This window comes from Apteryx rowi, unplaced genomic scaffold, assembly GCF_003343035.1.
Source record: "Apteryx rowi isolate R43461 unplaced genomic scaffold, aptRow1 scaffold_400, whole genome shotgun sequence".
In the NCBI taxonomy this organism is placed as follows: Eukaryota; Metazoa; Chordata; class Aves; order Apterygiformes; family Apterygidae; genus Apteryx; species Apteryx rowi.
Window position 1 is genome coordinate 522,895 of NW_020450531.1, and position 27,429 is coordinate 550,323.

General features: G+C 42.8%; 1 protein-coding gene across 1 annotated transcript in view; it reads left to right on the top strand.

The window, feature by feature from the left end:
- The first annotated feature begins 6,906 nt into the window (after window positions 1-6,906).
- The window catches only part of VOPP1 (VOPP1, WBP1/VOPP1 family member), a 69,205-nt gene continuing 48,682 nt past the window's right edge, over window positions 6,907-27,429 (top strand). Inside the window, exon 1 of the mRNA XM_026075290.1 lies at window positions 6,907-7,218. Coding sequence (XP_025931075.1) covers window positions 7,168-7,218 — 51 coding nt within the window. The 5' untranslated portion in view covers window positions 6,907-7,167. The remainder of the gene's footprint in view (window positions 7,219-27,429) is intronic.

The following is a 27,429-nucleotide window of genomic DNA, read 5'->3' on the forward strand; positions in this document are numbered from 1 at the left end:
GTCTTCACAGGCCACGGGGGAATGGCTTTGCATTTCCATTATGCCACCATGTGCTTGGAATTGCATTCTCTAGGCATTTTCCCCCGAGTGTTAAGAGGCCTCACTTAGACTGTCAGGATACACAACATATTCCAGGCATAAGCAGTCCTAGTTCTTTGTCTCTGCCAACATCCCTTTCCTCTCCTCATCCCTTTTCTTTTAACACTTAGGTTGAATTGAACAATATTGTTAAATCAAGGGGCTGTTCTGCAGAAGAAATTGGTGGTGAGCAAAAAAGAGAGCAGGTAAGTGCTGATAGGGGTGCATAGACATTCAGCCAGAGCATCCTTTTTCCATTTGCAGTTTGCTATACTACCTAACAAAAAAACCGGACCAAAAAGTGCTTTGGTACATTATCTATTTATGTGTAAGTTACAACTGGCTTACTAAACCTTGATGATGGCAGGCAGCAGCTTTTGGTTCTATGCTTGGCCATACAGCAGGGGCATAGTGGGAGAGGGACCACCATCCCCTACCCCATCTCTGAATCACAAGTTCTCACTTTCCCAAAGGAGTACACAAACTGCATTTGTGTTATCTGCCCCATGTTAGTACCACCCTGTGGCGTGTATACCATCTGCGGTACAAGTATCACCTGCTAGGGACTGCTGTTTTGTATCATTTCCATCCATGCTCACCATATTGCTTACGTTCACAGTGCTTTGTTGCACTGTACCTTTCTCCTCAGAGTCCTTTCCTGTTCCCGCTTCCCTTTTCCTTTCATGTTTTCCAAATCTTTCCGACAAAATCTGACTCATTTTTTGACTCCAATTCTATCTGGCCAAAGTTAGGCTCTTTCATCTGATCTTCATATCTCCCATGGATGAAATGCAGTCCTGTCCTCTACTGACAGACAGCTCTCTGCATTCTCAGTCTCTATGACCTGCTCCTTCTGTCTTCCTTACAAGCAATTCAAAGGCAGCATAAAAAGTTACTGCTCTGATTTGGCAGTGTTTTATACTTACTGTGTACAGGTCTGAGGCAGTGCAGAATGAGGTGTAGCTCTAACAGCATGTGTTTAGCCTTCTGACTATCTATTGAAATCAATGACAGAAGCCCAAATAGGAATTTGGAGCCTAAATGTTTTGTTGGCTGAGCTTGGTCCTATAACAATACCCTGAATGAAGTTATCCTTCCTTAATCCTTCCACCAAGCAAACATTTGACCTTTCAGCATGGACTGCAAACAAAGAGTCTGCATTTACAAATGGTCCATCTTTCATGAAAAAAATAATTCCTTTGAGATCGTGAGTTCTGTAACACAAAGTATTAGTATCTTTGCTATTTGAGAGGATAAACTTCATTCTCGATTGAAAAAAACTGAACAAAAAGCATTTGATTTGATTGATATGGCTATTCTGGTTGCACTGTGTAGTACGTTTAATCAATAAGCTTCATCCTTCTGAATACTAATGCTCATCTTTTACTCCTTAAAATACTGTTTGTTGTAGAATTGTTTATTTGATATGATGGACAAATAGCTGACTGTGCCAAGAGACTGAAAGTCACAAAATGTGACCAGTGCTATGCAAGCAGTCACCAGTACATCTTTACTGTTCCTCAGTATGTAATATGTAGTATGTAATATGGTACTTTATAAATAATCACTGTGTCCTTCATTTCTTAGCAAATCTGTTAGATATGTTATGTTTTATTGGAAATGTTGTCTTAAGTTGTCACAGTTATTCAGTGTGGTAGTATATAGTAACTACGACCACTAAGGACATTTATTTGGAAATTTCAAAATACAATCCAGTAAGAATTCATTTTGTTTCTGTTTAGTGATTTTTGTTTAATTTCAGCAGTTAAGGAAAACTGCCGTAATTCTGACCTTTTAATGTGCTTTGCAGATACAAATGGTGATGCTGGCATTACATGAAAAAAATAGTATTTGAATGTATTGGACTACTAAAATATGAACAAGGTAATTTTTTTTTTTTTTTGGACTGGTGCTGTTCAGCTCAGTAATAGCTTTCCACACTAAAGTTAGTTTGTAGAGGATATAAATATTTACATCTCAGTTTCAAAACAGGCTAACACCTCTGGATCATCTCTCTAAACCTCCAAAGAGTCTTACTGAAGATAGTACTATTGAAGATGCAGGCACTGGGAGCAATATGCCACTGAACTTGGAGTAGGATGTTAAAACTTAGAAAGGTCCCTGACTCAGATGCAAAAGTTTTCTTGAAAGTCAGTCATGATGGGTGGAAATGATGAAAAAAATTAGTTTGTGTTACTCTGGGAAGTTGGATAATAATTTAGCTATTGCTCTGCCAAGAGAATACATCTCTGTGTAAACTTACCCCTCTGATAGCCATTAGGAAAACAGGCACACATTTTTTCAGTAAATGTCCCATGTGTCTTGAAAGAAGCATAGGTTATTTATATGAAATAAAAATACAGAGATGAATAGAGTGCCTTGGACAAGATACAGAAGCTGCAGAGTTATGACATTAAATTTGTCTTGGCTGATTATTGCTGTATTCATGAATACGATATTTTTTATGCCTGTTTTCAAATGAATAATGCTTCCTGTTTCCCAACAGGATTCAATGACAACTTTGGAAGGCTGAGACATTTACTGAATATTTCATGTAATTTATGATTCTTTTTTTTCTTGTGACACTGACAAAGGATATTTCCATTTATGTAATTATAAAAAAGCATTTCTCTGTATATTTCAGGTGATTCTACACTTAAAATATAGAGTTCGGAAAACAAACAGGAATTTTACTAACTTTTAATAGGACATGAGTGAAGGCACTAATGGCATACTTTAATAAATACAAAACAGTAGATGTACACAATTACTTGCACTTTATAAACAAATTAGAATTCTGTATTTGTTTGTTTATAACAAAGTTGTTACCTGCTTCACACACAGCCCCTGTAGAATCAAGTATTTCTTAACAGTATTAGAAACAACTATTTCAACATAAATAAGAAAACACTCAATAAAAAGCAGTTGATAAGCCCTATATGTTTTTAAAATATTTACCTGTGGTTTCAGAAGAAATAAAGCCTACATAATACACTCACTCAAATATGTATCCACTCACTCATAAATATATTGTGCGGGAGTCCATCCTAGTAGTTGTTGTACCTGTTGTTCAATTTCAGATGAACCTGGTAGAGGAGTGGTAATCTCAAAGATAGTTTGTTCTTTTAAGTTGTAGGAAATAGCGATGGTTGAGAAAAAGAAATACGTTCGTATTAGTACCTCCATTGAGAGAAAGATGGCAATATTATTACGGAGCACCTAAGAATCCACTGAGGAGAGGGACATTCAGCTGCAGTAAAAKCCTTGATCAGATGAAATTAAGCTACATTAATGCTGCTGCTCATGTAACTAAATTTTTTTTTTTTAATATTTGTTTCCAAGCATAGATACAGGGCACTCTGGAGAATTAAGCTGTTTGAATGCTGTATCTGAAGAAGGACTGGAATCAGAACGTGAAGTACTGGGCTGATTTTTACACAGAGACCTTGCTTATGACAAAAAAAATTTTATTGTTCCGTCAAACTGGTACAACATGTGCACCCTGCCTGCCTTGCTGATGAGCTGCAGAATGGTGGATAGAAAGTGTTCATTTATTGCATAGACAACTTCTGAGGGGCTCTGCTGCAACTCACACTTTTGCAGAGAAAATGCCACATACTGGGCGAAGTTCATCCGAACTCTAACTCCATTAAAGTTAATGGGTTTACCCCAGGGATGAAGATAGTTCCTTGAATCTAGGCGAATATGAAAGAAGACATCACTTAAGGGAGCCTAGAAATGGCTGAAATGAAATTGGAAACCACTTATTCCGGGGCCAGGAGCTTCTTTTCCTTTTTCAGTTTATCTCTTGGCCTGCAAAGAATTTTATAGCTTAGGCTATCCATACCCTTATCTAGGTGGGATACTAAACTATGCACTGGAAAGCATCTGCTTAAGTCTGTGCTGCTTCCGCTTCCTGCAGCCCACTATCTCTATCTCACTCTTGTTAATCTTCCTACTAGAAAAACAACATTAATCTTTTTTCTTTCTTGCCCCAGCTGAAGCCTGCCTTTTACTAGAAAAATATTCTAATGCTTTCTTGATTCTCAGCCTACACTAAGATCAGTAGTGTTATATGTGTTAATAATTGAATGAAATATATTTGATAGCTGGCTCTTGCCTACCTAAGTATATTCGACAGCGGGCCATCAACTGAAAGCTCAGGCAGAGTTGGCTTTTAAGAGTAGGAATGTCTTCAATCACAAGCCTCCTGATCCTTCTCCTATCTTTTCTCTATGCCTTGGCTTGCTCTCGCCACAGCTTCTGTTTTCACGGTCCTTCTAGAATTTTTGCCACCGGAATTTCTGCTGTCTCCAGGCTGCTGCAGAACCCCTGCCGGGAAATACAACAGCAGCGCGGAGCGGCCATGTCCAGCACGGAGGCTCCAACTCATTCGGCACCCCTCAGTGGGTCACACTGTTTGGCTTCTGCATGAAGAGTCATCGTGCCTCAGTGTGCTTCCAGAACATTGTCTCATAGGTCATATAAAATCGCAGAAATTAGGGATGGGAAGTGAGTTTAGTTTAAAACCATTCATGAGGGTAGGGCTCTGAAAACACTGATAATCCATTAGGTCTTAGACAGCAGGATGTGTCCTTTTCAAAATTAAGAACTGGAGCCTTTCTGAAATAGTTACTGACTTTGTATTCGTATGTTGAGACAACATGAGCTGATTTATGTTAGGTGATACCTCATATACGACGTGTCTTTCCCTATACTCCAGGTTCTAGAAAATGTGACTTTTCAGCTCAGACTAGACTCTTGTGTGTATAGCTCAGAAGTTACCTCCTTCAGTCTTTACTGTCAGACAAAATCATGACTGTCACACCTCCTTAGGCATCTTCTAGCAAATTCAGTTAGAGATGTGAATATTCATCTGGAAAATACACCTCACAGTTCCCCACTGTTTGGCATCAAAACAGAGACATCAAAATCGATGGGCATTGCAGAAAAACTTGTGCAGGCTACCTCTGAGTACACAGTATCACACAATGCATGGGCATTTCTTAAAGCTTACAGATACTTCTTATATAAAGAACGTGTGGCCTGAGCCTGAGAGGATGTATGATTAACAGTTCCGGCTGTAAACCTTTCATAACTGCCCAAAAGTTCACTGTACAGAAATATATAATCAGCAGGGCATTTGGCTGAGCCATTTGGTATGAGGAGATGGCAAGTTTCCTCCTTGAAGACAATGGCAATAGGGGAGTGCTGAACCAAGAATCATGTGTTGCAAGGATGGGCTAATAGTTTTTAAATAGCTAGATCACTAATGGATAGTGGGAGGGTACACCTCCATCCTGCCTAGAAAGATCTCTTTTCCACAGGGAAACAAGAGGAGGTTAGAGCGTTTCCCCCCTCTTTCTATATTGTCATCTGTTCTCCTGAGCCCAGCTCTTCTATAAACCCTTGGCAGGACATCTAGCTAAGCTCTGGTCCCTCCTAAATTTAAGGAACAACTGAGTCTCTCTCCCACTGAATGCATTGCCATGTCTGGTTGTGATCCAGGTAGAAAAGGGTCAGGAAAAGGAGGCTTTAAGCACCACAAAAAGGTGGTGGTAAAGAAAACATCCATAACTGAATTGGCAATCTGCCATAGGGCAGGCTGCAGAAGTCTGAGGGCATCTCAGGTCTGATCTATAAGGAAAGTCCTGGGAGTCTTTTTGGAGAATATGACCCAGCACACGAGCATGCGAGCAAATGAAAGACCCTGACCACAACAGGCACGGTCCGTCCTCYGAAGTGCCAAAACTGCATTCTGTGCACATTTGGGAGGAGGCCTGTCCAAACAGCTCCCGCTCCCATCCATGGAGCTCACCACAGCAGTGCTATTTACCTTGGCTTTTGTTGGCCTTGCTCATTCGTTTCCTGGCACCTGCGTAGCAGCAGCGTTATTTTGTGTAACACCTTGCTGTCTCTTCCTGCCTGAGGCCCTGCTCTGCCGGCAGCCCCAGCTCCTCCAAGGCCCTGCTCCCCACACAGACGGTGCCGTCCCCTCCCTCCTCTTCCTTGGGGCCTCCCCAAGGCCACCCTCCATCATTCTGGCCTCCTCCAGCCCAGGTCCCGGGAGCCACCTTGCCACTGGCCCGGGGGAACCTGAGATACCACGAACTACCCATCAGGTCCTCTAAGGGACCACAAATAACCCGCTGGCCACCATGCAGGGAGCTGAGGGGTTGTGCGTGGCTGCGGTTTTGCCGGGCGTGAGGATTAGCTGGCACGGGGGGCTCGTGGCAGGGGCTTTGCGCTAACACGGAGCATCGTTTGTCACCGCAGGCTCACTGGGGTGCAGGCGGCCGCCTGCTGGGCTGGACTCCTGCCGGGGCTCCCGCGGATGCCAGGCCTGGTCGGCGCAGCAGGTACGCCACGGAGCACCGGGGCGCAGCCGCGCGGTGGGTTTGGGGGGACGGGACGGGGGGTGCCGGGTGCTCCCAGCGGAGGCTGGCGCCCACTCGCCCACCGACACGGGCCTGGCCTGAGCCCCACGGCCGCAGCTCACCCACCCGAGCAGGGGCCGGGGGCAGTAAACCCGCCTGGGGGGCAGTTAACCCACATGGTGGCAGTTAGCCGCCCCCCGGCGGCCGTTAGCCCGCCCGCGCGGCCGAGCTCCCGCCCTGCCCGGGGCGTCACCGCCCCCTCGCGGGCCGGGGCCTCTCCCCGCCCTCAGCCGCGGCGGCCCGGCCCCTCGGCGGCCCCCTGAGGGCGCACTGCGGCCGCCTCCCTCGCTCCCTCCCTGGCTGCCTCGGGGGCTGCCCGCCTCCTTCCCCGCCCCGCGCCGGCCCTCCTGCCCCCGCCTCGTCCCTCTGCCCCCAGCGCGGGCGCCGGCCCGGCGGGGGCTGCTCCTCGGCCCGTGCCCGGGTGTTCGTGCCGACCGGCCGCGCGCGGGTGGCTGCCCCCCGCGTGGGCGTGTGTGGCCGTGCGGCCGTCCCCTCCCCTCGCCCCGCCGTGGGCGGGGGCGCTTGCGTGCCGCCCCGCCGTGGGTGTCCCCCTGACCCCCCGCGGGAACTGCCCGGCGCTGGCGATGGCGCTGCTGACAGCTTCCGTGTGCATCTGAGCCGGCAGGGGCGAGCCCGCGGCCGAGGAGGAGAAATGAGCCATTTCCAGCCCTGGGCCCTATTCCTGCTCTCCCTGCTGCTGGAGGTAAGGCTGAACGTGGGAATGCGGGGTGGGGTGATTTTATTTATTTTTATTTATTTATTTTTGTTTGTTTCAGCGCCGCGGGTGTTTCGGGGAGGCGCGGGGCGCCGTGAGGGAAAAAACAGCATTTTCTCGCCTTGGGGCTGGTGCCGGAGCCGGTGCCGCGGCCGCCCGGGAGGTGGGAAGCGCGGCGCCCTGGGCGGGCTCGGCCGCGGGGCCCCCGCGACCCTCCTCGGTTTCGTGCGAGCCGCTTTCGGTCCCTGCTTTGCACTCCTCTTCTTTCCCCCCTCTCCTTTATTTATATTTTTATTTTCCCTTGTGCAGTCATGTGGGTTTTTTTCCTCCCTGGAGAGCGGGACGCCGATCTCTAGGGAGCGAGGAGTGCGCAGGCTGGGCGCCAAGCGGGGCTGCGCAGCGCGCACCGCGGTGGCAGCGCTTGCCGGGCGCCGGGAGGAAAAAAATCTCCTTTGGGGGGCCCAAAAGGAGAAAAAGGAGGGTGTGGGGGTGTGGAAATAAAGGTTAAATGCAGCACTGTAGTGCCTGCTGTGGGGTTACTCTCTTTGCCAGGGTGGGCTTGATAGCACTGGGACCGAGCTGGCCGGTTCTCAGTGAGGTGAAGCGAGGTGCTGGTGCGTGCGCTGAGGAAGCCGTGCGCTTAGGAGTTCGTGGGAATACTGATAAGATACTGGACGTGATCCTGCTGGCTTGCAAGGCTGCCAAGTTATGCTCGTCGTACCTGTTAGCAGTGACCTGCCTTTTTTTTTTTTTTTTTTTAATTGTGGGAGCAGAAAACGGTGATTTATGGCGTGCGGGAGCTGGCTCGGTGTCAGACCTGTGCGCAGGGGTACACGCTGTTGAACGCTATCTGGTCTAAACGGTGGCAGGCTCGCGCTCTCTCCCAGAGAAGCAAACCAGCCCCTGGGAATGCGCCTGTTTCCGTAGGGGTTAGGATGGAAGATGTATCTATTTTTGGAGCGGTATCCTTTCGTGGACAAAATGAATATTGCGAGGCAGGCATTGCCAGCGCTACCTCCGAATGAACTGTGATGATGAAGAGCAATGTGTTTAAACTTCCTAGAAAGCCTTGGTAGTGCAGCTCCCATAGTGCTCGCAAACAAACAAACAAAAGAAGCTTTTACTTGGGGAGGTGCAGGATTTGTGCTGTGAAATGATGTCACAGAGCTGGAAAACTAGCTCCCTTTTTAGTAGGAAAATCCATGTATGTTTTCTGGAAGAGAGTGGAGGCAGAGAGCTCCCTGTCGTGCTTTGTTTGAACCTCGGGGTTGAATTCAGGACATACTAAGGAGTGTCAGTAACTAACAGCAGGCAGGTTCAATGTGGGTGCGTTGCCCTGTTAAGTGTCCCTTCTGCAGATTTGCCAGGGCACTTCAGTCTCCCTTATCCCTAGCACACGTTTCAGGCAGCGTGTTTGCCTGGCTTTGAAGACGCCCATGGGCTTGTCTTAAACGCATGTTTAAACCCCTGCTTCTTTGGAGGCTGTCTAGCTGAAGGTTTTGGAAGGCCGGAGAGCAGAGTTGTTTTATGATGGAACAGTTTAAATAGAAAATGAATTCTTATTAAAAACAAACAAACAAACAACATGGTGTAATTGGAAACCTTAGTTTTGGCTGTATTGTTTTCAGTAAGGGATATAATTCATAACAATGATGTTTTCTTTAGGCCACCTATGTAGTGGGCAGCATACTAGAAATATTTCCTCCTGGTCATCCATTATCATCACCAAAACAATAGGTTTTAAAAATCATCATTTAATGTAAATAAATGTAACTCTTTTTAAAGTTAATTGGGCTGTGTTGTGTTACCCCATTCATAAACCTGGCCCGCTGCCTGGCCTGCGGTTGCTCCTCGATGCTATAGAAGCTCTTTGGAAAGTACAAATGGCAAAACATTGATTCAAGGAAAAAGACAATGGAATTCCCCAGAGGAAATTGTTCATCTGAAAATGTGAAAGATTTTGCACTTTTGGGATCTGTTTGATTAGATGTCTTTGCTCTGTAACGCACATTCTGTTGAGAACGATCCTGTGTGCCTGGAAGAGTAATTTGCATAAATCCTCTTTGGCTGTAACCCATGTTGGTGTTAGTTAAGCTTTTATACTGATTTTAATTGTATTTTTCCTTTTAATCTAGAATGTTTGTTTTGCCATCTGGGTTTGTGGATTTTTTTTTTTTTTTTAGAAGTGCTTAGGATACTTTTATGAATGTGATACTATGTAAATTAAAAAGTATTGTTGTAGGTTGCACTCTACATGATAAAAAGCACAGAAACAGAACACTGGGAGTTTAAATAACTGAATCAGAGATACCTGATTGTTAGAAAGGCTTTGGGGGTATTTTAAACTTTTGCTGTTTTCTGCACTAACTTCTATATTGATTGTTATCTGAAATTGCATTGTTACAATTTTTTTTAAATTTATTTGCAGCTTGCACATGATCTTAGTCAATATTTAACATGGTGTGAGCTGTGGAATAATTTTTTTGTTCAGCATTTTGCAAAAGGCTTTGACTATTATCCAAATGGGGGAAAAATACCCCCCAAACCAAAAAAGCCACTTAGAATTGATCCTCTTTGGAACAATTTACAGTACTTCACTGATGTTTAAGTTCTCTTTGCTTAAATCACTCAAAATAGTTGTTGTAAGGCATTCATATATCTTATGTCCACGCATATTCTCAGACAATATTTGTGTTTATACAGATGAAAAGAATACAGCCCCTTTATGGAGAAGCATAAATCATCATCAAGCCCATGTATAAGTACAGATGTTTGGCATGTTTCTTTGTGACTTTCAAGTTAAACTTTAGTCAGTAATTAACTTCGCAGTGCTCCAGTGTGAAAGTTATCATTTGTTATTTCTAATTTGAAGGAAGAAGATGAGAAAGAGGGTTTTGGGGGGGCAGAGAAGCTGTAGAAGAGCTTGAAATGTATTAATTATGGAAACTCCCCGAGTGCTCTAGTGGTAAGAAGGAAGAATTAATTCCGAGTTTCCCTTTGACAAAGGTTTTCCACCATAAACGCAAAGACTTCTATAACACTAGTTGTTCTCATCTCCCCACAGTGCAAAAAAAATCCCCAACCCCAGACAACTCTGCTGTGAGAAGAGAGAAAAGCCAAAGACTCCATATGTTTTGCTTGCAACTTCATCATCACTGAAGTATTTAATGTACAGGACTGTCAAATGCTACATTAATGGACAGAAATGATACACTTTAAGATGGATAACTTGATGGGTAATTTTGCTTCCTGCAGGAAGAGTTGAACCCTGATCTTTCTCTTTCAGATTAATTCAGCTAATTGGAGATAGCTGTGTGTGTATTAACCAGAATTCTCTGAAACTCCCTTTTTCCCCAAGAGCCCGGGTGTCTGGTAGACCCATCATACTGGGCTGTGCACATTTTACTTTCCCAAATTGCAGGGGCATTTGTTCAGCCAGCAGTCCTGCTTGCTAGTGCGGCTCATGGTCCCTGGGACAGCACTGCAGTTAGTCTTAATTTGTGTGGGTAGATGGTTGTCAATTTTATGGAGAGATTGAAAGTGGGTCTTAAAGTGATGTCTGGCAATTTGGGGTATAAGTGAAGATTTTCTGCCTTTATTTCTTCAGATGTCCCATGGCCTTCGGCCATTAGAGCTTGACAGCTGCTCAAATGTGAAGTTAATAAAGAGCATTGTTTTTAGGACAGGGAAAAATCAATCAAGCTCCGTGTGCTGAAGCGAGCTTGCTTTCAGTCTGAGGAAGGGCGCCCTGTATTTGTTTGTGGGTTACTTCTCAGAGTGGGCGCTGGTTTGCACTCCTGCGGCCACAGAAGTGCAGGGATCAGAGCTGGGTGGTCGCTGGCGAGGCTGGACCCAACTGCCTGAGTGTCTGTGTCTAGCACAGGGCACTGCCTGTGTTGCAGGGCTAATAAAGCTGTTTTATAGGTAGTGCTTGCTCAGCTTAGTTCTACCAGTAGTTTGTTGGGTAGCCTCAGCTTTCAAAACTGTCCAGTAATTTTAAATACCTAAACTTCTGGTTTGCCAATATGGCCTGTCAAAAGGAACCTAGGAACTAATGTAAGTGCCTGTGTATTTTTTTAAGGCATGCTTTTTGGTGTCATATGTTAAGATATGCGGAGGCCTGTGGAAGTCACTGTTGCCAGTGTGAGATGTGGATGAGCATTCTGCCATAAGGGTTTCAGTCTGTCTACAGGAAATTTAGATGGCCGCTTTTGGAAGTGTTAGCATTGATATTTCTGTGCACTCAGTTTCCCATTATTAAAATTACAGTGTGTATGCTGATACAAGTATTGATAGCTGGGTGGTTGGAAAAAGCTAATCAGTATAGTCCTGTTCTTGTTAATTTGTCAAATGAAAGGTGCTGTGAAAGAGTGAAATGCCTTTTTTTTAAAGACCAAAGGAATGGACATGTAATATGAACTGCAAAATGTTTTAACTTTAAATAAAATCCAAACGCATCTGACAGTCTGTCTTGCAAGATTTAGTTAAATAAAAACAAAGTTGGTTACCTGCTTCCCAGTTTGGTAGCTGCTGGGTGGGTTTATTATTATTATTTCTGTAAAAGGGCTTCAACAAGACAGATTCTAGCATATAAGATAAACCTAAAATCTCACTCCATTCTTAAGATTTCTTTTCCTCCCTCATGGGAACAAGTACATTAAGACAGGCAAGAAAGCCAGTCTTAAAAGAAAATCTTTTGATCTTTTCAAGTTCAAGAAGTTGTGGGCTTTTTCCCATAACTCCCCCCCCCCCCATTTCTGGTAAATTTTATTTGTCCATTAACAGTTGGGGTTTCCTTTAAATACATATTACAGGAATGTGTGAGTGTGCACACACAGCCAGGTTTTCTCTGTAACACGCGTCTTTGGCGGGCGTTGTGTCAAAGTGGTGAGAGCTATAATCCTGTCCTTAACCTGTGGGAAAAAGGCTATTAGGAGGCTTTTCTGCCTCCTGCAGGAGGACATGGCAATACCTGTATTTCTACAAGGGAGTTGTTGCTGTAGACRTGTCCCCTTACCCTCTCCCACCTGTTAAGTTTTCATTACTTAGGGACTTAGCAGCCTGAAAACAACTTTTGTCTCTTCTTACCTCTTGCTGTCTGTTGGAAAGTAGCTATTGCATTGCTGAGTGAAGCCAGGGAAGAGCTTAGTATGATTTACTGTTTTATGATCTGATGGGTGTTGGCAAATCTCCCCTGTCTCTTGACAACAGTGAGCCGGACTGTGATTTCCAGGCAGGAGGATGGAGGTTGCACAGTTTTCTCCCTTGTTCCTGGTGATGATGATGAGGAGGATTCAYGTCCACTGCAGCAGGGAGACCTGCAGGAAGGGAAAGGCGGCCGAGTGCCTTTTGCATTCTGTAAGAGGAGATGGGAATACTGGCACAGTGGGTTTTTTTGTCTTTTGACATCAAAAGAAGTATATATAAAACCTGTTTATATTTTTTTACAGCAGTCAAATGTTAGCACCTTCCATCATGCTATTTCTATAAAAGGGAAGTTCTCTGACTCTTGATCTCAGTGCTTCCCCCTCAGCTAATGCAGGTGTCTTTAAGGATGTGTTAAGCTTGACCAAAGTTTGCCCKTATGCTTAAGTGCTATTTTTAAATGCTTTCAGCTGAAAGTGGAAGAAGGCTCCAACTAAACTCTTGCCTTAGTTTAATAAAAATTTATTTTGGTTTACTCCAATAAGAAGATGCTTAGGAAAACTGGAATAGGTGTACCCACATACAGGTTTGCCCTGCTTATCTTTGTAGGTTAAGTTTACAGACAAGAACAGATTACTGTTTGAGCTTATGCTACAGAAGCAAAAAAAAAAAAGTTCTCATTTCTTGCTGAGACAAGGTAGCTGCCTCTATGCTCCTAATCTCTTGTGATATAAAGTGAAATGGGTTTGTATAAAAACATTGCAGAAGGCTTGCATGCACTTGCAGGTCTAATTTTTGAAGGTGCCACATAGCTTTGTATTCTCAGCGATGTAGCTGTTTCCACCATTTTTGTGTTTTGATGAAGTCTTTGCTGTTGAAATCTTATTAGGGTTTATTATGGCAAATAAAAATGCTTTTCTGACTAGTAAGAAGTGAAACTTCTCTAAAATGATCTTTTGGGGGCAACAGATCATTAAGGATTGGGGACCCAAGCCAGCATTAAGTGTTTTAAAGAGCACTTGCAAGACAGAAGAAAGATAAGGTCTTAAATAGTGGATATTATTGCTTTCCTGACATTCGTAAGGTAATACACAAGTGGAAATGCTGTTAGGGCATGGGATGGTAGTCAGCTTTTATTGAATGCATTTTTTTTTTTTTTTGAGAACAAGGTGTCTTGACAGTTTGCTCATATATTAAGTGGAAAAGTTTTCACTCCTCAATAAAAATGTCTTTCTTTTCAATTGTGTCTCCAGATTTGAGTTAAATAGGTGTTAACTGAACCCATGTTTTAAATAACTTGACTAAAAATCTCTTCCTCTTTCTCAATGACTCAGCTTTCAATCTGGTAGATTTTTAGAAGAGCAGGAATTAGCAAGAAATGGTTTCTAGTCTATATCTAATCTAATGTAATGGTGGGCTGTTTCTGAAAAGGGTAGTTCCTAACCCCTTGTCCTGCTAGCTGTGTGCTCCTAATAGATCTAGTTATCATGTGGCTGCAGAGGGATTGGATCAACCTACTAATGTGATGGAAAACTAAGCCACCAAAGAGGGGATGGGGAAAAATGAGCGAGAGGATAGTTCTCCGTTGGTCCATCAGAGGCTTGTGCAGTGGGAGCGTCACTAAATTTTCCTGCAGAAAAGGAGAGGGAACATATGGCTTGGAGCAGGAGTGGGGCAGCCTGTTTCGGGAGAATACTTGTTTGAACACGTTAGGTGTCACCTCTGGTCAGAGTTACAGGACAGTCAATACCTGCATTTGTAGTGGTGTGCAAGGAGCAGAAGGCAATCGTACAGACCTTCTCCACACACCATAAAAAGTGCAAACTGGCAAAGTCTGTTTGTTGTTTTCCACTGAAAGGCACCTTTAAATAAGACTGACAGAACATTTTCTGGAAAAGTTATTTTCCCACATTGCTTGCCAAGTGTCCATCAGAGCAGTTCTCAGCCCCGAGCTAATGACCTTTCATGGCCTTTTTCTTCTGTGGAGTGGGAGAGGGGTTCTGGCTAGGCAGTATATCCACAGGAGATGGTCCAACAGCAGTCACGGCACAGAAAGGGCTGTAGTTTTTGAGTTCCTCTAGTTGGCAGTTGTGCTCCCAGCATGCCCCAGGCATACTCTTTTCTCTGTCCCATGGGCCTCTCTCTCTCTCTCTTCTGGAGCCTCAGTAAGGACATTAAGTTTCAAAGCGAAAACCTTGGCTAGATTCCTTGYATTTGAAGTGACTGTGGAAAGCAGCAGGCGAAACAAGCTGTAGTACCCATCCTGTAGCACTGCGCAGTGGCCCGGGTTGATGCTCACGTGGCTGCTGGGAAGCTATGGGCACTGGTGCTGCCCCGCTGTGCACAGCGCCAGCCCTACGCCTGAGCACACCTGCGCTTGTTGTTTGTCAGTCAGGTGGTTTTGCAGCCCTCTGTTCCCGCTTTTTAGTGGCAGACCCCAAAGCCTGCTTAAGTATGCTTCCCCATTACGAAAAGGAAAACCAAGGGAGGCTCGATAGTTTTCTTTACTCATACAACAAGTTAGTGACAGCCTTCATGGGAACTGAGGTCTCCTGGTCACTGATGTGTCTGCCCACTGGGTAAAACTGCTGTTGTTTCGGAGGAGAGAATTAATGATGAAGGTGAAGTGATCTGGGCCTTAGGTTGAAGGTTTGATGACAGTGGAAAACAGCCATTTTTTAAGCATGTTGAAGCACAGCACCAGAAGCATGCCCTTACCGATACATATTCTAACTCCGGCCTCAACTGTACTGTAGCTTTCTGTAAGCAGCTTTTTCTTTTCCTGACAAAGTAGAAAAATAAATCTGTTTATGGATTTCTGCAGGAGACTGCTTGCTTGATTTGACAGCTGAGGTGTCCTTGGGAACAATCCCATTTATTACCTTTTTGTGGTTTTTTGTTTGTTTGTTTGTTTTTGTTTTTAAATCCTGTGCTGCGGGTAAAAAGCACCTCCGACACTGAGTTTTTCCAAATGATGGTGTGCTGGTTGAGTTGCTCTCTGGCCTCTGATGTTGATGGCCATCATGCAACTAAATAGCTCACCTTAGCTTTGGGGGTAAATCCTTTCTTCTCAGATCTTGCATTGGTAGAGTTAAGAGGTTAGCTTGGACCCAAGGTATTGCAGTCCATACCTGCACAAGCCTGTCTTTCAAATACACTGATTTAAGGTAAGTACATTTATCATATGTTACATCTCTGTAGTTATATATATTCAGTCTATTTGAATATTTCCTCAGGAGGAGGAAGAACCAGAGAACCCTGAAATGAAATTAATATGGGAGAGAAAGATGACTGTGGGAGAGGGTGGAAGGGGTCTCTGTGGCCAGAGCCCAAAGACCACTGGCAGCATGTTTCAGCTGTCTGCCCTGCCAGCGGGCTCCCATCCTGACCTGAGAGTATTTCATTATGCTTGTTCATTTTCTTCTCAGAGCTCAACTGTGCTGCAGCCCAAAGGAGGCTGATGCTTTTGTAGAAATATCCCACTTAGCTTGGATATTGTCAATAGTGTAGTTTCAGTAACAGGCTTCTGCTACCAGGTGGTTAAGAGCCCTTATTGTGCCCCGATCTCTAAGGTTTAATCTTTAAGAACTTAAGAGCTTTCTCAAGGTATGTACACTAGCAAAAAAGTGCCAATAGCTGTAGTAGCAAATGGATGCTTGTTTAAGTTGCTTCCAACTTGTTTTTTGCTGGCATAATTATATTGATTAGAGGCATGAATCTTTTTTACACACCTGATTGACCAAGGTAGGCCAGTAAAATTCTCTGGTGTATCCTGGCCTGTGTCTGTATTTCTCCCTCTCTTGATAGGAAAGRCACCTTTTCTAACCAAAAAGGTTTGATTGTTTGTACGCTGGTTTTAGTATAATCCTTTAAGTGTGGACACAGTAGAGTGACATTAAAGTGCTCATACTGCACAGTGCTTCCCATTTGGGAATGACAGTATGATAAAGGAGACAATATAATGGTCTCTACCTGATGAGTTGTCCAGGTATAACCTTTGTTTTGTTTTTACTTTTATTAAATCTCTTAACTGAAGTGGATAGACCTATAGGGAGGAGGAAAAAAAAAAAAGTAAGCTTGGCCTGAAAATTCCTTTCTGCCTTTCCTGTAGTATTTCTGTAAAAGTGGAAAAATCAGTGCAGACATTTCTCCTTGTAGCTGGTGACTTTAAATATGCTTTATCTGTTGATGCAAGAACCTGGTAGGATGAGTCAAGCAAGTGTTTTCTTTCATTTGTGCTCCTCAGGGAAAAATGTATTGCTCATCGCTAAAGATAATTATCTCAATACTGGTGTAAGTGAGATCCAGAAAGTCACTGTTGGCTCTCCTACAGTTTGAATTCCCAGCTCTGATCTGTACTTCTCACTGCATTTGGAGCCGTAGGTTCAAACCATTGCAGGAAAGGTTTAAAATTCYGCCTTCATCTGTTCAGTGCCGTTGAGTTTATCATCCAAAACAGAGGAGAAAGCTTTTCTCTTAAAATGATGCTTTCAAACTGTCAGCCAGTTGTCTAGGCTAAAAAAATGGGGGGTGCAGAAGCTTCAAATCCACTCTTACAGGGTTTTCATTTTCTGTTATTTTTAAGGCTAACATGAACTGTTCCTATCTTGAGGACTGTCTTGTCTATCTCAAACAAATATGCCTGGTAAGAATCACAAGTTTCAATGGACTGAGAAGTGATAGTGCTGAGGACACCTGCAAGTCCCAGACTATCAGTAATTCTGGTACGAAGGACACTAGCAGGTGTCCATGTGATTTTGTGCAAGGGGCCTGGATTCTGCTCTTGCTTCCACTTTTTGACCAAGGCAACTCATCTCTCCCATTGGTAATGTGGAAATAATAACAGTGTATGGGATTGGGTTAAACCTCTTCAGAACTGGGTCGTCCTGTATTTTGAGAAAGCTGTAAATTGATGTTAAGCTGCTCTATTTGTGTAGCTAAAACAATAGTAGTCTCTATTCCCCAAATCATACAATGTCCCTGCATAAACCAGAAGCACATCTTGCCATGCTCAGGACCAGTGGTTTGCCTGCCTGGTGTTGGGGACGGCAGTGAGTAAGTGCCAAATACTACTAGTTGCATAACCGTGAGCAAATGCTAAGGCAGTGACCGCTGCGTTTTATTGCCATTTGAAAGAGGTCTGGAGTCAAAGTCATTATTTTGTTCCATCTTCTGTTGTTCTGTCCCTCTGGTGTTTAGAGAAACAGGACTTTGTTGTTTTGTTGATATTTTATTGTTGAGGGGTTTCATGTTTTTGTGTTATGTTTTGTTTTGTTTTCCCTTAATGGCACCAGTGCACAGCTAACTGAATTTTGACTAAATTCTGAACTCTAAATGTGCTCATGGTAAAACACCCTAGGATCTGCAGGTGAAAAGGTCTCAGGACTTGTGTTTTCTGTAATCCCACACACTTTTACATCCATTACTTTAATTGTGCTTCTCATCTACTGCAGATAACACTGTTGATGCTGGCTTCTTAAAGTACTGGGCAAACATTAGTAAACTGGGTCTTAATACACCCTGTACACGACTACCCTTTTTGTAGATGTCCACAGTATTACTAGAAGGCATTGGATTAAATTCTGAAAATGCTATAGGAAATGCATTAGAGTATGCTCAAAATCTTGTGACAAGTGAAATTTTCCTGACTGAGTGTATTGACTCACATTATGAGCTTTTAGCATATGAGCAACAGTTGCAAGAGGCCCTGCAGGAATTGGTCTCCTTGGCCTCTTTGCCTGGTGATTCCCATGTGCAGGAGCTGCAGCCCTGACTGTGGTACAAATCCAAGGGCATTTGGATTAAGTTTATTGTAATTCTGTCATAATCTTGACCTCCTATTTGTATTAAAGCCCTAATCCTGGACCCCATCCAAAGTCCATTAAAAGTCAATGGAGAYGTTCTGCTTGAGCCTAACAAGCTTTGGGCTGGGGCTCCCAGGAGGCGCTGAGCACCTTTCCAAAACCTGTCGAATTCGGCACAAATAGTGGATATTGTGCATCCCAGCCTGTCTGAGGTGCAGGCAGGCTCTGCTCCGGGCGCTTCCTGGAGTGATGTGTGCATGCCAGGGTGCTGGCGTCTTCCCTGGACTGAATGAAGACCTTCACTTAAGGCAGTTTCTGAGCACTCGGTTGTCGCGAGTCAGTGCTGGTTGCTGTTCTTCCGTACACCTCAGGTAGCCGCGAGCCTGGAGTGCCCTTAATGCAGCCCTCCTTTAGGAAAGGAGTTATTTTAAACAGTTGTGTGCTCCCTGGTTGTGGTTAATGTTGTGTAAGGAGGAGTGTATAGTAGTGATTATATAAAAGAGATTATGTAACCGAGTAATTCTGTAATCGCTTCTCGGGTGAATGCTAAGAATAGTTTGTGAATATGCATGTATTTCTTTGATATCCATCTGCAGTGATTAAGTGCTCTAAACTGTGGGTGTCAGGTCATAGCACGGGGTGAAATACTTAGTGTCTGATTAAACTATATTTACACATAGATTCCAGTGCTTAACGGCATGCATGGTGCTCTAGCAGGACATATCGGTTACGTTTTTCTTTTCCTCTCGTGTAGCACGGCTATGTCACCTCCAGCTGAGGTAAAGTCTTTAGACTTTATAAGTTACTCCTAGTTTGTTTGATTAACTTGTGTGGTGCTGCTAATTCTGCATGTCATTCGCATGACGTCTGATGTGCAGACGTAGTGGCCGATGGAAGAGGGAACACGTTTTGTTTCTCAGTGAATTGGGACCCTTTTTACTTTCTTATGCTTCCCAGGATTTTTTTCTTTTTTTTTTCTCTCTTTTCTCCCCCCCCTCCGCTCTCATGCTGAAATTGCCAGTATGCGCCGGGAGGTATCTGGCATATTAAGGACTGGACAGTTTCCAGGTTTCTGGTGAGGAGCAAGAAGTCTCCCTGGCTGCTGGAGCTCCTTTGAGTTGCCTGAGCAAACGGCATATGTTCCCACCCAGTCGAGCTCCCACCCTCTCCTCTTGGCTCTCAGGTTTATCCCTCCCTGCCTTGCACGTCGAGGGGGAAGTGACTCACGAAAAAAATCAGATGCAGCCAAAGCTGGGCTCGACTTACACGGTGTTAACTGAAGTTTTCGGGGAGAAAACTTGGGGAAGGAAATGGATGCTGTTCCCTAAAATCTCTTAGCCTTGAGAAGGTGTGCAGGGGTAACTTAAGGATAGTTCAGAAGGAGGGAAGAGAGACTCCATCTGGCAAAGGAAACAAGAAAGGAGTTTTCTTAGCTCTGGTGATTCATCTCGGAGCATGAATCCTAACTTAAAATATTACTGCAGCTTTTAGCTTGATTGCTATAATCTGGGTGGCTGCATCCCCCCCACCCCGCCCCGGCTTCCCTTATTCTTGATCATGTGTATTTTTTTCTTTTTTTATTTTTCCCTACGCAACGCCCTGACTGTATAGCTGTCATCTTTTCTTACCGCTCCAGCCACATCGTCCTCGCTACCTTCAGCTGCTTTATTGGCTCCTCATCTCCTACTGCCTCAAGCTCAAGCTGTTTATCCTTATCTTCAAGTTACCACATAATCCTATCTCCACCTACAGCTCTGACCTCATTTCCTCCTTCTCCCGGGCTTGCTCTTGACATTCGTTCCACTCCTCTTGGCTTAGCGTGGCTTTCTTCTCTCTGCACATTATTGATTTCGTGATTACCACAGATGCGGTTTGCAATCGTTTCCAGTTGCTTGGCTCTTGAGCCCTGTTCTCCTTTTAAAATTCTTTCCTTTAGCGTTTTCTCTACTTTCCTCCTCTTTTTGTTTTCCAGTCTTTCTTCAGTCCCATCTGTGATTCAGCCCTGGCACATCCACTTCCCCCCTGGACTTTGCCCATCCCACCATTTCTTTACTTTGATCTGTTTGCAGAGATCTATTCTCCAGGCCATACCATCCGCACTTAAAAGCGCTCTGTAAATCCATTTCTAAAGTGTTGCAATTAGATGTTTGAAAACTATTCCTGTTTACGTGAAAGAAATACATTTCCATCCTGTCCACTTTACCTGAATATGTTTCTCTACACTTTTTTCCTTTTTGTGTGTTAGGATAGAGATTTGAGGATTCAGCTTTCTTTTTATCCCTACAATTTTTTTCACAGCACAGCTGACCTCTCATTACAGAAGGTTGCCCTGTGTACAGACCCTTTTTCCCTTCATATTTATGCCTCTCCTCTGTAATAGGATATCAGCCCTGGAATATATCGCAGCTGCTGCCAGGACAAAACAGTATGAGGGGAATGTATTTAATAAACATATGGTTGTTGCATAATGTAGATGGAAACCAGGAACAGGAGACTGTACATGCAGCTAGCCAGCATTCTGTGAACCACTGTCAGGAACATGACAAACCTGCAATTTTTTGTCTTGCAGCAGGCACAGACCGTGGGTACTAGACTGTATATTCATTATCATACCATGCAAATTCACTGATGTTTAAGGGACTTGTCTTCGCGATATCGAACTACATGTTTCTGGGGAAAAAAAGTGAGCTAAGCTGACAGTTTTTCTGCAAAACTGTGTAAGGTTGTGTGAGAGGTGTTGTAGGAGCTTCTGTAACATGAAAACTTGTATCCGCACAGTTGCACATTAGTAAGAATAATCCTAATTGGACCGACATGCAAATGTGAAGAAATGAAAAGAGTGGAAGACCAAATTCATCCACTATATTATTTTGTTAAAACTACTGAAACTGAAATGGTATGTGATTTATTGTAACATTAATGAAAGGTATATCTGTAAACTCCTGCCTAGGATCAAAGGAAAACAGGGAGATTATTTCTTGGTTTCAGAGTAATACAAGGGCTTCAGCTATATAAATGTAGTGCAGACAGGTGTGAAGTGAAATTTTCAATTTCCAGAAGTGCAGCAAAGACTGGGTATGAGCTTTTGCTTACTGAATTTTCTACATTGGCAATGCGAGATAAAGCATGTGTAATCCGATTAATTGTAATACAGGTGTATATTCTTTGACATTCTGGGATCTCCAGATGCAGCTTAGATAATGCAGGTTGCTAGATCATTACAGAAAACCTTGGATTCAGCTGGAAGGTTCGAGTCCTACTTGATCCAGTGGCAGCACTCAAGTTGGTGCTGGGGGGTGTAATTTGATGGATATTCTGGAGTCCTAACTCAGATCCTAATCTGTGATTTGCTCCTTTCCAAGCAAATAGACTGTAAAGATATTAAACTTCTTAAGAAGGTTCAAGTACAGTTGAATAGATTTCCAAAAGTTAACAGTCTGAGCAAGTCCTGCAAAGACAAAAAACTATTAATGTGTGTGGATATACCACTGTCTGGAAGTGCCTGATGGAGCCAAACTAATAACTTCTAAAAAGTTTCCTTTTGAAATATTCCTGCAGCAAGCTTTAAAAAAAAAAAAAAAAAAAGGCTTGGAAACAGGGACCCTTTGTAAAAAGGCTTTCCTTTAAGCAAGTATGTTTAAACACAATGTGAAGCAAGGTTATGAGGGGGGAATTAATACTGGGTTTTCTGATACTGCTAAGAGAAAGCTCCGCTGCCTGAAAGACAGCAGTAAGAGTGGCAGTTGTAATTTCATTGTCAGCATTTGCAAGTGTTATTCTAGCAACGGTAATGACTCTAGACATCTGCTAGAAGGCGACTGCCTCGCTTGTGAGGACTGTAAACATGTGGGCCTTGAGAAAGGATTGAGACCTAACTGTGGGGCCATCCATTTGAATGAATGACTCTTCTAAGGTTTTTGATCTCCTTGTATAGGCAGCCTGGCCGGATTTGTCTGTATTTGGACCTTCCTCAGCCTGGTGGGTATTACAAAGGTGTTACCCGGACCCCGATGACTGTTCCCAGAACACAAATTGTAGGTAGTAAACCCAAACGCCTAAACCTGTAGTTATGTACGTGATTTTAATAACCATTTCTTCAACTGCAGAAAAATCTTCAGTCCTTTTCCTTCCAGTGCTGTAATACTGTTCCATAGGACCACCTCTTTCGTAATGATGTTCTAGACTTTGTTATCTACTGTATTCACGGTAACTGCTTCTCCAAATATCCATCTTCCAAATTAGATTAAACCTATTTGTACATTTAGGGTATTTCTTCATGCTTTATTCAAACAGAAGTAATTAAGTAAAGAACAAGTCAGGCTGTTRTGCTTCAGAAGTCTCTGACAGTTAGTACTTGGATTTTTATGGGAAACGAGAATTTTGCTATTATTTATAATGACAGTAAGTGTGCTCCTCTGGCAACTCTCATCGAAGGATTTCATGGCACTTTAGAAACATTAAATATACTGTATCATGTTTAAATCACATCCAGGCTAGCTGCATAGTCATTGTATAGAAGAGTAAGTGGGCAGACAGTAGGAAAGTGTCATGAACTAGTGGCAGGATTAGACTCTTAGTTTTTCTGAGACCTAGTTTCCCAATCCCGCACATTATGAAGAGACTACTTTGCCTTCAGGGTGATGCATGTTTTGGATTAGGTAAGGGCATGTTTTGCCATGCAAAAGGACAATTGAGGCCTTCCTTTTCATGGGCTTCTAAACACGGATATTTTTGGAAGTCCCAAACTAGACATCTTGGAGATGGGATGAGTCCATCCAGGCACTTGAATGGTTTGAGGAGAGTTTCTTGGAATGGGGCTCCTCCCCTGTGTAACTACCAAATTGTCACCCACAGGTTTGTTCAGTGCATCTTGTAAGTGCTGGACCTGAGATCAATAGACATACCAGATTCTTATCCCATACATTTTTATCCCAGTCTTTTGATTTATACATTTGGACATTTACCCTTGAACTTCACTTGTGCTGTGATTATACTTGTACTTGACTTAATGACTTTCTGTTGATCTAATCTAGCCTCAGACTATTAGGGATGGCAATATGCATTTGGGTAGAATGAGAATTGACAAAAGTCTTTACCTACATCCCATCTCTTTGTATCACTGACTAAATCTAGTTAACTTCTTGTCTTTTTAGTGCTGAATTCACACATACTGAAATATTGCAAGAACTAATGCTCAGTTTTTTGTTTGTTTCTTTTTAATTAATCATTCACTGAAAAGTGCAGTCCCAGGACAGTCTGAAGTTTTGCAAAACTGGGTCAATGCCACTGAGTAGTTTTGGTCAAAATGGAAATAACATGTTGAAACAGTTTCAACACCTAAAAAAGCTTAGGTTTTGTTTAAAAGCTTCCAAAAGCTAAGTAATTGAAAGTATAGATTTACAGAATTTGGCCATAGGAGAGTGGAACTTCTTTTCCTGAAAAGCTTGGCGCTCACCCAAAGTGTGGGAGGCCAATTTTATTTCCTTTGTGTCCTAAAGGTGTTTTGAATGTATATCACTCATCTCCTAGAAGAGTTCCTAGCCTGCAGAAGATAGGGTATACTGGAATTAATCTGTTTCAACTGTTGCTGTTATCCTTCTTCTCCATTGTATGTAATACAATGGAAATATGCATTGAGCCAGCTGGAAAATGACACCCTAGCTTGGTGGATTAAATGGTCTCTTCCAGAGGGAGACCTCAGTTCCCAATGCTTGCTTCAATTATAACATTTCAGAGCCAGAGGAATATATGAGCTTTTTCTTTTTTTTCTTCTTTTTTTTTAATAAAAAAATAAAAAAGATGAGACACATTCATGGTGCATAGGTCTTTTAGTTGCTCTTAAACAGCATGGCCTTGACTCAGGGAATACCTATGTGGTCGATTTGTAGAATCTGGTTGGGTCTGTTGGGGAAGGAGGTAATTCTGTCCTTGCTCCTCTTTCTGCATGATGTCCCAAAACATCTGCTACTGTCAGCTGGTGGAGATGGGATACTGGGGTAGATGGGCACTTGGTCCTATATTTATGCATTTTATCCAAGCAGGAACAGTGCCAGCACAAAAAACTGAGATGATGTCTCCTGAGAAAATCTGTAGCTTGGTGGTTAGGTCACTCCAAAAAGAGAGAGGTTTGAGTCCTTCTGAGTGGAAGAGAGACTTGAACACAAATTAACCACATCTTGGCAGAGCGCAGCGACCAGTTTTGGATGTATCTTGACTGAATGGTGACAACCACTGCCACCACCTCCTTTCTCTTACCTCTGTGTTCTGCAAATGTGTCCTTTGGGACACTTTCAATAGATGTCAAAAAACTAAGATTTTTGATTTAGGAATGCCAGAAACAGTTTGTTTCAGAACCAAAAAATACAGTTATGTGCCCAACCCCCTAGCATAAATGGATTTTCTCAGATTTCTTTTAAAGTTTCAGATCAAGTTGATACCATCTGGAGTTTACCTGTCACTACACAATTAATTCATATGCTGATGTCAAATATTTATATTTAATTGCTCATCAAAACATCTGTCTCCCCTCCTCCTTTTAAGTTGAGAGGGTCTTGCAGTAGAGTTATGAATGTTGTGGCATGTCCAGCCAAGGAGTGTGGCAATACTGGCGTGACTTATTTCAAATAATCACTATTCCTCTGCACTTACTGAGAGGATGGGGAAAGTAGTACAGTGAAGACTGCTGAGTAGACAACACCTACTATGCCTTTCCCAACCTGAAAGACCACTGTAAAATAGATCTGTGTAACATTTGAGCTTACTGCATTGGTTAGGGAGTGTCTTTTCCAAGAAACAGATTTTTGCTGGGCTGTTGTGTTGCAGTCCTCGCTGTGTCTGTTCTCAGCACCTTCCTAGACCCCTGCCTGTCTGATAAGAGCTGGGATAGGAAAATTCAGGCTGACAATGATTCTGGGCTATCTTTCTCCTTTGACCAAAATCTGAGGTCAATCCTAGACTTATTTTTGTTATGAACTGATGAAACATAGCCCCTGGACCTGGGTATTTAATAAAGTGGTGAGTTTATACATTCCTGTATAAGTATTTTCTATGCCTGCTGCTGTAAGAGTTTTTTTCCCCACTCAAATGTTTTGAAAGAATCCAATGACAATAGTTTACATTTTTATGGGCTAGTCCAGTTTTCCAATGTTATGTTTCTGTGGCCAGTGACAGGGCTGGAAAATCAAGATTGATTTAGTACTGACAGTTCTTTGTAAACAAAGAAGATTAAAGGACTCTATGCAGTGAAATTAAAAGGAAAAAAAAAAAGATAAACAGTTTGCAAGTAAAAGTATGCATGTTAGCAACATCAAACAAATCCCTGAAGTTCCTTGTACCAATGTACTAACATACCAGTGTTCCTTGTACCAAAGAACTGGCATATAAGATTTTTTTTTATTACATACTGTGTGTATTTAGGCTTGGAGGAAACCCTGCATTTTTGTTATCTTCTGCCTATAATCACAAATTAATGTGCATAAATAGTGCTAGATTGTACAACATCCCTGAAGACTTCTCTGTTTTACCACCAAGTGAATTTCCTGTAGGTATGCCCTACAAACCTGCCTCAAACCTGACCTGGAGGAAATACATCTGTGAGTGCAAATGCAGCCCAAGCACTGTCTCTTAGTTGAGGCTGTCAGCAAAGCTGATAATGAATCCTGGTGATGGTGATGGCTTTTTTGTGGTGCACAGAAGAGCTCAGTATGGTAATATCACACTTTTTAAACAAGATGATATTTCTTTAGAGCTCAGCTTGTGGGATACATAAAAGGTTAGAAATAATCAGTTACTTCATTCATTTCTTCACAGTTTTCAAGATATTTTTTCCAATCAATGTTTTACATGTCACCTACTGTGCTTTACTGGGGTCCAGATAAAAGTATGATCCCGTGGGCCATGGACAATGGCTTGGGACTTGGGAAAATATAGTTTTGCTCTCAGCTCTGCTGCTAGACCTGACAGGTTTCTTCGCAATCTCTGCCTTACTCTTCTTTTTAGCTTAAGAAATTATTAACTTACGTAGTCTTGGAAGCTATGGATTAAAAACAGTGTGCAAGATAGAGATAAAATACATGTTTATGACAATTGAACTGGTTTAATTAAAAACTTTCCTATAGATAAAATTGTATATTAGTATTGGGATAGCTATTGTTAATTTGGACAGATTCCTTCATTAACAGAAGTGAGGAAAACAGATTTCTGATAGCCTTTTAGAAAATAGTAGTTCTGTGAAGAAGGATCAAGGACAACAGGATTTTCCCTTGCCATGCTGCAGCAAGGGTGGTTCTCACCTCAAGCAACACTCACTCTGCTACATCTTGTAGGTTGTCTTTCCTTTGTGGTTTGTGGGTTTTTGCTAATTAATTTAAAGGCCTTTTATAAAACCTATTTTAAAACTCTGTATCTCAATTTTATTTCCTCTGTTGAGAGTTCATTTTCATCTTTTCTGGAATCCTGTTTTCCCTTTGCTTCATGGCCTTGGTCACATCAACTTTCCTCTTGGCCAAAAAGCTGTTAGACAGTGATTGGCTTCTGATATAGTCAGTGTTGTGCCTTAAGGAGCCAGAGGCATTGCCATTAAGCTGTCGTAAGCTCTCCTCCATCATTAGTCTGAGCTGAGCCATCCTGTTTCTGTTACATCTTGATTCCAGAAGCTGGGTACTTCATTTTGCAGGAAACCTGTAAGCTTTTCCTATTGAAATCCGTGCAGCTTTGATTTGAGATTTGTCTTCAAGTGAATTCTGAACTCAAAGCAAAGTTCAGTCATATTGTTATCTCAGAGTTGTGAATTGCCCCAGGTTTGCCAGAAAACGTGTTATGCGAAAATAACCTTCCAGATATTCTGATTTTTCATAAAACCTAAAATCCCTTTTGCAGCTTTTTCATGAAGCTTTCTTGAAAAGCACTGTCATTAAGCTACCACATAGACCAATGCGGTACTTGTGATTTGTTGCTGTTTGGGAGATATTGGTCAAAATAGGACACCTTTCTAAATCATCATCTAGCCAGTGCTCAGGTCACAAGTTGCATAGGAGAGAAGAGCTCTTACTTGAGGAGTTGTTGCACGAAGCTGTATGCTGTGTGTCTTGCAGGGTGTTGGACAAGACAATCTTTGTGGCTATTTATAGCTTTTAAGTCTGCAAATCCATGGGTTTTATGTTCTTTCACTGCAGCCAGGCAGGGAAACAGAACATTTAAAGGAGCAGTGAACACTGTTCCTTATATAAACCTGCATAAGGTGTTTTGATGG